General features: G+C 32.1%; 1 protein-coding gene across 1 annotated transcript; it reads right to left on the bottom strand.

The window, feature by feature from the left end:
• Window positions 1-10,499: 10,499 nt before the first annotated feature.
• On the bottom strand, window positions 10,500-11,333 carry LOC135132360 (enhancer of split mbeta protein-like). Its single transcript, XM_064060433.1, has one exon. It carries the CDS (start codon window positions 11,293-11,295, stop codon window positions 10,786-10,788), a length of 510 nt encoding a protein of 169 aa, XP_063916503.1. The 5' UTR covers window positions 11,296-11,333; the 3' UTR covers window positions 10,500-10,785.
• Between the last annotated feature and the right edge of the window lie 306 nt (window positions 11,334-11,639).

Below are 11,639 nucleotides of genomic sequence, written 5' to 3'. Positions count from 1 at the left end.
GATGCTTTAGTTACTAGCCATCATTTATTTCCAGAAGTCAAGAAGTTCAGAGTTAACACATAACTATATAAAAATTCCATCTAAACTATCATTAAATTATATATAATTACTCCTTAATTAATTTAACATCTTCATTATCGGTGTTATATACTATTATCAATGTTCATGCTGTTCACTACTTTCTAGTGAACAGTGATGTGAAAATCTACAAAGTAAAAAGAAAATCTTTAGCATTTTTTCAAAATTTTTTTACGAAGGTGCCTAAGTTTTTGAATGTAATATCATAAACAATGGTAAAACTAATAATTTCACAGAAAAGATAAGTTATGCAACCCAATATTTGTCGAACCTTAATCATTTAATTATAATTTTCCTAATGAAGCGTGCTATCCAAAAGATAACCCCTTTTATCTAAAAATGTTTTAATAACATAGTACATAATATAACATAAATACAGTAGTGGTTGCATCTTGTGAACGAATTTTTCTAATAACATAGTGATTTTACCATATTCTATTTTTAAACAAACTTCAGTTCAATGCTTTTCCTCTCTTTCTTGATATTCTTACTTGGTATTCTTCAAGACAAATAATGAAACGCGTCTTTCAGCATTTTCTGAGATACAATCCCTAAGGGAGTGAAAAGGGGTGGCTAAGTTTGTATGGGAAAAATATTTCAATTGAAAATTTAAATGTTTTCGTCAAACTTGGTATTACTAGCTACTCTTCAACACAAATAATAAAACATGTATTTCAGCATTTTCCGAGATACAACCGCTAAGGGGGTAAAAAGGAGTAACTAAGTTTGTATGGGAAAAATATTTCTATTCCGCATTTTTAACAAGTTTTCAAGAAGTTTCCAGATTAGGACAGGCTATAGAAATATTTTTCATATGTTTAATAAGTAAACCATTGCAAAAGCCAGGTTTGTTAAAGTCAGTATGAAAAGCCACGTTTCAAATTATTTAACAACATTGGAACAGCGAATTTAAAATAAATTTTTACCGCCATGGAATTGTCCATGACAGTTTTTGTCCCTTTACTCTAGGCAACCCATAATTCATGAGTCGGAACATTAGCATAAAATTCAAAATTTAATTTTGATGTCTAAAGTTTAATTAAAGAAATGAAAAATACTTACATAGCCTACCCTAATCTCAAAACTTTTTGATCATCCGTTGCACCTGTCAAGGGTATTTTATAAATGCTTTTTCCAGATCTACATTAAAACCACATAAATAGGTTTGTTAAATTCTGAAGCCTTGTCGGCCAACTGTTTTATCATGTATCTACGAATGCCATAAAAGTATATAGGACCTGCCAATTAGGGAAGCTTTTTCATCCAATATACGTATTTATTATTTGGTTGATCTCTTCTGCTATGGCTGTCGTTGATATTATGATTAGTTTCCAATGACGGTACGGTAATTATCAAGTAGTTTCCTATCGTCTTTTTTAAATATTGTCACAACTCTTCTGGTTTTTCATTTTTACATCGGATGACTTGCCAATTTCATGTTTTCTCGACGTTTCATGACCTTTAGAGTTTTTTTTTATTTTTACTAGACACCACCAATGGCATGACATCATCTTCAAAATTTAAAATAATACATTTTTTAATTTTATAAAATAAGAAACTCCTGTACTTAATGTATGAATCCGTGTTGAGCCTTCATCTTAAACATCCAGATTTTTAGAAAAAAAAATCAAAATTGCATGGCAATATTTTACAATTTAACTTTGAAACTGCTCAACCGAATGCTCTGAAATCTTACATATGTTTTAAGATTATCGTAAGCATGGCAAACCGTTAATCAAAATTTATTCGTTTATCCCTTCCCAAAAAATTGATGGCGTCATCTCAAATTGTCCCGAATAAATCCTCTCGGAAATATATACAATATTATGACTCTATACTTGCAGTTTATCAATGGACTCATAGTTTTTAGAAATACTTATACTGGCTGACTCAAAAAAAAAATTCAAAGAGCCAATTTATTTTATTAATTAAATAAAAAATAACCCACTCTATTTTCCCGAAAATTTGGGAATACAGTACTATTATTATTAATGTTGATGACGTCATTACGAAATTTTGTAATGGTAAAAACTCACCTGATACAAACGCCTAACACACTTTTTTACCTTTACTTTAACATTACCTACATCCGTATTTATATTTATGTTGACTTATAAGGGTTATCATCCAAAAATAAAAATTGCAAAATCAGTTCTTATAATTTTTCGAAAAAGCTGTAGTTCGGGGGCTAGGAAAGTTCAGCTTTTTTAGGAATTTATTTGTTATCAAAGTTATTTTGGATTGCCTCAAGTAAAGCAGTTAAATGTATTCCAAAATCATTTGGACTAACTTAATTTAAAAAAAATAGTTTGAATGAATCCAGTCGACTTTATAGTGTTGCTATTAGAAATGAGTTTATTTTGCTTTTTATTAAATTACAGTGCAGAACTATATTGGTAAGGTCAATTACGAATCTACCTTTGTTCATAAACTTGACTTCTCTGGTTTATTTGAGACTGTCGTTGGCCTTTCACGGACAAGTTGCACATTGTTTCATACTGTTTTAAGATTCCCATTTCCCTTTTCTTCATTTAAAAGGATGCGAAATAGATACTGTGAACAGCTTACGTAAAACTTGTTTGCAATTATCGATCTCACGGCAGAAATAAATCTGGGTCCTTTATTATCATGATCACTGTATTTTATTAGCATAACATCGGCTGGTCCATCTGCCCATCCAATCCAACGGAAGTGGAAAATTATGGTAACACTGGTTGTATGTTACTCCCCTACATGAGAATACATTTAAAGATGTGGTTCTAGAGACAGTAATTAATTTATGGTACCGTAAAATCGAATGTAGAGCGCATAAATGTCATACAGAGTGTACTGAAATCCGTCCAGACAATGCAATCAAGTATACAAGGCGTTTCAACTTAAATGATCCAGTTGTCCCGTAAAGAGGACGAAGTTAAAAAATTACAACCTGTGAGCGAAATCATCTTCTCGTAATTCTTACACCAATTACATGTGAGAGGGGTCGAATTTTTTTTTTCCGGAAATCGTCATACAAACAACATTTCCCTGCGTATCTACGCGCAGGAAAATTCAATTTTTCTGACTAGTACTGTAAAGACTTTACAAGACGCAAAATAAATAAGATGGAATGCCCTCACAATGATTTTCGTCTTCTTTCATCATTATTTTATGAATTAACACACTTTTCACAACACACCCACAAAATTAATGAAATTTTTTCGATGTAGTTTATTTGTAACTATAGTTGTCAACGAAATTGACGAACTTGATTTTTGTGAAATTTGTAAACAATTTTCTAAAATTTTTCGTCTTTTTTTACGATTTTCGGAAAAATTTCATACAAAACACGTCAGTAAAATCTCTTATTTGACTCGGAGCTTTAAAATACAATTTCATTATAGCCTTTGGTATTTACCAAAATATTTTTAATGAAACATCGTTATCTGTGTGGTTTTGATAATTTGGACAATTAACGTCAAGTTTTTGGTCAAAAACTAATGAATTCAAAAGAAGAGCTATGAAAAACTAATTTATCTAAAAATCAAAATGTAATAGACATTCCAAGTGCGCCTCACGGGAAAAAACCATTCATCAAAATCATGTCAAAAAAATTTGCATCAGTTCTAACACTGTAGCATCTGACATATTTGACTGTTTATTTTTTTTTTTATTTACTGATGTGAATATGTAACAAATGCGTTAGTAAAATAAATCACTCACTGCCTTTTTCATTCCAACACGTCTTTTCTTGACCCTTTGGACCCATACAACAAATATCTAAAATTGTGTCTTCATCAAATTTTTCAAAGTGCAAAAAGTAATTGTAACTAATTCCTTAAAAATAAAGTAATTTGTAATGAATTACTATGGTTACTGAATAATGAGTGATTGTAATGCATTACTTTTTAAAAGTAATTGTTCCAATCACTGCAAATGACTACTTTAGAAGATAATTATTAGGCACAGAAGGTCGGTTTAAATTGTTTTTTCAAGAAATTTTGGATTCCTAGGGTACCCAGGGCCCATCAGAAACATACTCCTAAACGTGCAAATTCTTGCTCCATATGGATCAGTCAGTTGTTGAAATTTTTGTGAGTGAACATGTTTGTATATTGGGTTGCCTATGTGGAATCTAAACCACAGATTACGGATACCAGATAGTTCACTCAGCTGTCGGCACTTTGAAGTCGGTGTCCCGAGATTTCAAGCGGTATTCACGCTACTACGCACGCTCTACCAAAATTGGTTCGCAAGCTTTGAATTTAAAAGCACGACGGTCAGAGAAAAATTACAGCGATGATGCAAGGGATGAGGTTCTAAGTGAAGAAAAAACGAACAAAATACTTATTTGCCTTACACAAAATGATTTATGATTATTACAAATGCTTAACATTTCACAATTTCCTCTGAAAAGAATTGCGGACACATACATCGGCATTAAAAAATTTTAGAGCGTAAAAAACACGTATTCTCGAATATAGTGCTAACAAGAAAGTGGTGTTAAAATTTTTGCATGGTGAATAAACGTAACCTCTTTAACTATACGGCTTAAAGGGTTACCGAAAGTTAGAAGAATTGGAGGGCATAGTTAATGAAATTTGCTGCGCTTGCCTTTCTGAATTTTGTTGTTACGGTTTTCTAATCTACTCGTCTTTATAGTGATCTTCGATTTTTGGTGGTTATTTAAGACTGAAACGAGTTGAAAGGAAAAGAAGGGAAAATGTTTTATTCTCTTATTCATTTACAAAATCAGGCATTATAGACAAGATATATTTACTAAACGATACTATAATACAGTTTAATGCAGGTAGGTATTTATTTAACTAATTTTCTGATTATTTTAAAACTTTTAAAAAATCCCTTCGTAACCAAAAAACGTAGAAATTAATCCTTGTAATGTTATTTATTCCCTGAATTATTACCTAAACTTTTATTCTTATATCTGCTTCATTGTAAATATTATTTTGCGTGTTAATCTGTCGAACCAGTTTCAAAGAGATTTAAAAGTGCTGAACCAATTTTAGTGTCATGCGCACGGAAAATTTGCGGACAGTTACGCCCACAAGTGAACCATCTGGTATCCGTAATCTGTGTCTAAACTACTTATTAGTAAATGACCGAAAGTTTATTTCGTTTCTATATTTTGTATGTCTTTTACTGTACTGCCACAAAAAAATCTAATAACAATAAAATTTTACATAGTGATAACCAATTTTATGAACAATATTGCTGACAGATTTTCAAGGATGCATCTTCACATGCACTTTCGGGTGCTTAAAGATCCTCAGTCGCCCATCAAAAGTTTGTTTCCCTTGAATACCCTAAGTAACAACTAGAGGGCATTGTTTAAAGCTACTTAAACATAAATTTCACTCTACAAAGTGGCAACATTTTATTATCTCTACATATAAAAATCAATTGCCGTTCGTGTTAGTCTCGCTAAAACTCAAAAACTGCTTGACCGATTCGAATTTTTTTTTTATTTTGTTCACTATAATACGGGGATGGTTTTAAATAATAAAAAAAATAAGTAAAACTTAAAAGAAGAGCTAAATAATAAAAAAATTCTAAATTTTGTATGGGAATCGCTACTTTGAATTACTTTCAATAATTCGTGTTGGTGACGGACCTGTCGTCTAACTGACGTGCCATACAAAACTATTTCTTCCGTGCGATTGTGAAAAGTATAGTCCATTTCAAATTATTCTTTGTTTTTTCATAAAAAAAAACGTCGTTTAGTTTAAGGAAAATCTTGGTAAAAGTGAATTTAGTGACACTTTCCGAAAATATGTCAATAATTTTGATCTGCCATTCTATTTACCTATATTCATTTTGTTGGTTTCAAGTTTAGCGTGATTCAAGGATTTAATTTGTGGTTTTCAATATTTTAAAATTATCAAGACAAAATTTACAGATTTGATTGACTGTGGAAATAATTCTGCGTCGTTTTATAAACCTCAATACAATACCGAAGGGAAGACAAGCTGACATAGGTCCTCGAAGTCAATCAAATGTGCGACGAGCTATTTCATGAGCAATTCGGATGCGAAAGTTGATCAGCGTTGTGCTCATAATCAGACAATGAAGCGAGAGATTCTCAAAAAATTGGTCGAAGGTTGTTTCGACATAACTTTCTTCTCACCTAAAGCATTTTCGAGTTGAGTTTTCTTTACACAATTTTGTGATGACCTCATCAACATTTTTGCAAGAGCAGGTATATTACCTTGGATTGGTGCAGTGTAATGTTAAAAAAACAGTGGTGTATTCCCGAAATTATCTGAGAAAATGGAATGAGCTGTTCCTGATTCAATCAATAAGATAAATTGACTCATTCATTAATTTTTTGAGCCACCTGTTCAAGCAAATCTAAAAATATTAATGCAATTGCAATGAGTAACAATTTACCATGCTTACAATAACTTTAAAACGTCTGTAATATTTCAAAGTATTCAGTTTTGCAATTCTTGATTTGTTCATTAAAATAAATTCACTAATTCATTAGTTTCTTTGGGTCATCCTGTAAAAGCAAATCTAAAAAATATGAAAGCAATGATAAATTACGAGTACAGACGGATCATATTTTGCACATTTTAGATACGATTTATTCGGCAAAATTTTGACGTCATCAAGTTTTTGTCGAATAAAAATTCGGACAGACGGCAGATAGACGGAAACGGGAGACCTATTTCTTCGTACTCTAGGGATCATGAAAGGTCGAGAAAACGTAAAATATTTTCTGTAAGAGGAATTTAACACACCAAAGTACTATTGGTCATTAGATACACTTTAATTACCGCCCAAAATTGTTACAGTAACATCGATTTGAAACAACAATCGAATACTGTGAATTAAAATAGTCAAATATCGTTAACAATAAAAAATCTACTAAAGAAAAATTTATTGTAAGGCGATTGCAGAGGATAACAACATCATAACACGAAAAATTAACTTGAATACTTTATGCATCAGCGAGATCTCTACAATGTCACTTGCATCTCCATTATCGGCGGCACGCCTTTTATAGTGCAATGAAGTGCTAAACTTTGACAGTTGTTCCTAATGCACTTCATGAATCCTGGCTTAAAACGGGTAGCATAGCTATGGTTGGTCGCAGAGGCAGAAGCGACTGCTGCTCTTTTTTTGCAATAACTTATTTCTTATACTTAATTGACATTTTGCCAATTACATTAGAAAACCATTGCATAATGAAGCTGAAGGTCCTTGAAGATTCAAAAATAATATTTATAAATATAAGTGTTGTTTTACCACTGCAATAAAGCCATTTTAATTTTAAAGAATTTTTAGTACTTAACATAAGAATTTTTTTTATAAATATTTCAAATGTGTTGTGATTTTATCTATAAGAACTGAAATTTTTAATGAACTGGCATACCCATAATTATGTAATTCTGTCCTACTGATTTATTAGGTACTAGGTAGGTACTTTGTTGTTTAATTTCTGATTTTTATGAAATTTAGGGAGTCACTCATGCGAACGTTACATATACGGACCTCTAGCAGCAGTAGCGGTAACTGCAAAATGTAAGGCTCGTTCGATAGATGTCACACTACATATCGAAGAAGAACCGGAATACATAATTAGGAATACATGTAAACCACAACAGTATCCTGAATTTTTATTAACGAGCTTAAAGAAATAAATATACATACATAATTTTTTTTTTTTTTCCAAAAGTCAGTGTCTTATAAATCTTGCTCAAGGTAGGTTTTATTTAGTTAATTCGATTTTTGTCAGATTTGCTACATGGGATGGATATAGCTGAAATTAATTTTTGATTTATGAAAATATAACCTTTCTAAAAATGATATACTACTCTTATCTTATCCCAACCCCAGTATTTATACACATATTTTACGTACCAGAATAAATCTCATTTATTCGTTTTATGTAAATAAAAAAATGTATTATTTATTTATTAATTGATCCCCTACCAAAAAATTAAGGACATCTTTCATTTTTCAAAACAAAAATCGTTTTTTACAATGTTGTTTTATTGAAAGTGGACTAAGTCAGGAACAATACTTTTATTATTGTTATTATTTCTAAGCTCCTTGTGTTCGTCGTGCATACTAAAATTAATACAGTAACATGTACAATTGACAATTGTACATACATACATATATTATTTATTAGCACGTTTCTAGCAGCATTTGAAAATTAATGCCCCTCATTGTAATGGTATTTGCTTGAACTTATTTAAATATGCAATGAATAAGCGAAATTCTCTGGAATTATTTAGAGAAAAGTTTCTTTACCCTTAAAGCACACGCAATGAGCCATCTTAGGTAAATTATAAAATTCGAATATGCAAATTTTATTTTTTAGGGTGACTATTACATTAAAATTAAAATAGGCGAGGATTATTAATTTACAGGTATACAGGACGTGTAATGTTAAGTGCCTCATTAGAATCTCTTATTAGACTTTTCACTGGCAACAGTTATATCAATTTTCGTACATACAGTGTAATAGTAGGAAAGCCAGTACCTACTGTGTTCTCAGAATTTTGGAAGAAATAAATAAGGTGTTTTTTATTTAATTAAATAAAATTATACATAGTGTTCATTTCAACGGGAATTTATTTTGCAAAGTTTTCAGATGAGCTTATCCAGTTTTTACATTTTTTTTAAAATAAATCTCTATCAAAGATTTATTGTGTTTGCGATAATTTTAAAACTTCTACAAAATTGCAAAAACAATTAGATCTGTGGTTTCACAAATATGATTAGTAAAATTTTGTTCTTGCTTTCGAAAACCTGTTTATGAAGATTAAAAAGAGGGATGGTTTCAAATCACCTTCATATTTTACTTGACAAAATTTTAAGGTGACGTCATCAAATTTTGATGGGGATGAATAGATAAATTTTGGTTAATGTTTTACGACCTATACGGTAATCCTGAAATGCATTAGACTTTCACAGAAATCTAATTAGCGGTTTTGAACATTATCCGTTTAATGAAATCATTAACGAGCAGGCAGACAGACAGCGTGTTGAACAAGACTGGGAAGACTAATAAGACTAAAAGTTCTGTTTTGCGGAGCACCAGGAAAAGACAATTTTCACCAAAAGTTTAGCAGAACAGAAAACACATTGAGTCTACTATTTCTTTTAGTTTGGGCACTTTTTTTAATTTATAGGATTCTGAAATATTGGTACAAATATTCAAAATACGACAACTCTGAAGTCCAACTAGTGGCGCTCGAGTGAACAATTAAATGTCAGATTTTCCTAGCGCCACAATTAATTATTAATCAAAATACTTACTGCCACTACTATACATATAACAATTTACACAAAAAAAGATCACCTGACCTCAAAAAAATTCAGAATGTACAAATAACTACCACTTTCCTTTTGTTGCAATTTTACAAATTTTTTGTAGCATTTCAAAATATCAAAAGTGCTTTATAAATAATACATAATCACAGAAATAACACCAAACGTATTTATTTGCCAGTAGTATCTTCGTTCTGTAACCCACTTATTTTTCAGGTTATATCAATGTTTATATAATAGTTTGCTATTATTTTGGCCACCACGAAACTCTCATTACCACTTTGCAACCACAAATTGTGTTACATTTATCGTACGGTATTTATAATACGTGCAGAATTTGGTTTATTGAATACAAATAAGATGGATCGATCTATATTTTTTTTGCAAAAAAATGCATGTATAGTGAAAATTAGCTTCAAATTGCGTGTGGAAAAATGGAGATAAATATTTTAAGCTACAGTTAAATGTCATTGATTTGTTGATTTTGGTAAAGAAAAAAACCGCACTAAATTTAGCACAAGTATGTTCCGGAAAAAGAAAACTCAGTTTTTCTTTTTTAGAGTTTCTTTTTAATTTAAATTTATCTAAATATTTTAAACTGGAATTAACAAAGTCATCTAAAGTTTTGGGTAATTTCGTTAACATCTTTTTTTTGCTATAAACATTTTTAATAACGATTTTTTAAATATAAACTATGCATAATTAATTTGACTTCCAGTGCTTTTTTTAAGTTTTGCTCCAGAATATTTTTCATCCCTTTACCCATAAACGTACGCACAAGACTACAAGAAATTTGATATAAAATTTGTGTTAATATTTAAATGGTGTTCAATTCACTGAAAATTATTTCCACCTCTACTTCATTAAAAGAAATTAAAATTTTAACTTTTTTTTTAAGTAAAGGTAATTTTGTTCTAACCATTGTTTAAAAATTTTGTTAGGAATTACAATTATTTGATTTTCAAGTTTATTTTTTAAGTCAGCTTTATTAACACTGTTTATAATAAACACCGGTGAGCCGTTTTTTTTTTTCAAATGTATAAGTGACTTCAATAACAATTTTATGTTCCATTAAAAAAACCTACATCGAGTTATCACCACACTACTTTCGTTCATCTTTTATTTAAGGTAAATAAGAAATATTTTCTATAAATTCTTTATTTTAAAACTATGATCGAATTTAACATACAAAATTCTTAAAGATCAGTCATCAGGTACAAAATATCATACAAAGAATTATCCGTTTAATTACCTAAAATAATTATCACAGTATTAAAGCTAAAGTCGATTTACAATTACGATAATATACTGTGAACTAAAATAACAAAACTAACAACAAAAAAAATCTACGAAAGACAAATTTTGAATTGGAAGACGATTGCAAAAATAGGAAAAAGTCACTAAAGTACAAACGAACACAGGCACTCATCACCAAGGTCTCCACATTGCCACCTTCTTCGCCTCCATCGACGGCGACGTCGGCGGCGTAAAACTCTGATAATGCACGCTTTGTGCGCACTCCAACTGCCGCACACACGCCCCCAGGTGCTGCAGCAGCTTCCTGCCGGCGGCGACATCCACCGTTTCCGACGGCGTTGTCAGGAACTGTGACACTTCCTTGGCGCACTGCGTGAATCCCGCCCTGAAGCGGTCGGCGTAGCTTTGCTCCGGAGGTAGAATCAGCTGGTGTTGGCGCTTCAGGCCGTGGAGATGCCGCACTGTCAGCTCCAGGATGTCCGCCTTTTCCAGCTTCGACACGTTCTCTCCCTCGCTCTGGAGGGCTGTGACCATCAACTCCTTCAGCTCGTCCAGGCATCGGTTTATTCTGGCGCGCCGTTTTCGCTCCAGCATCGGTTTCATGACCTTCCGGTACTGATAGGTCCTGGAGATGGGCTCCTCGCTGTACTCATTGGGTACCATGTACGGGGTTGGCGCCATGACGTCACTGCACTATTACTTCTCCGCGTCGTAGCAACTGTAGCGTTGAAATGAAGTAGTGTGCTTACAACATTTAGTTTTATAGGATCCTTCCGGGGTACCGAAGAAGTGGGGGCACTTTTGCATCGCGGTGAACACGGTCTGGTGTCTCTGTCTGGGCTCGATGAATCACATAAAGGGGTCTTTTTCTAAGTTAAGAAGAGGGTTGCTGCTAAGGGTGTTTTGTTCGTACGGGTTCTTGTCGCATGCATGGGAATTTCTTGCGGACAATGGTGACTGGTAAACAAGGGGTGTGCAAGGGAGTATTGTGCAACGTTACGGAAAAGAAGGCAATATTGGGGTGA

The sequence above is a fragment of the Zophobas morio genome, unplaced genomic scaffold (assembly GCF_036711695.1).
Source record: "Zophobas morio isolate AGI-343-1 ecotype UQ-CSIRO unplaced genomic scaffold, CSIRO_AGI_Zmor_V1 ptg000021l, whole genome shotgun sequence".
Lineage (NCBI taxonomy): Eukaryota > Metazoa > Arthropoda > Insecta > Coleoptera > Tenebrionidae > Zophobas > Zophobas morio.
Note: the sequence above shows the minus strand (reverse complement) of the source record. Positions and strands in the feature narration are given on the sequence as shown.

Coding starts and splice junctions, on each gene's coding strand:
- LOC135132360 (XM_064060433.1), bottom strand. CDS start 11,295: ATGGCGCCAACCCCGTACATGGTACCCAATGAGTACAGCGAGGAGCCC.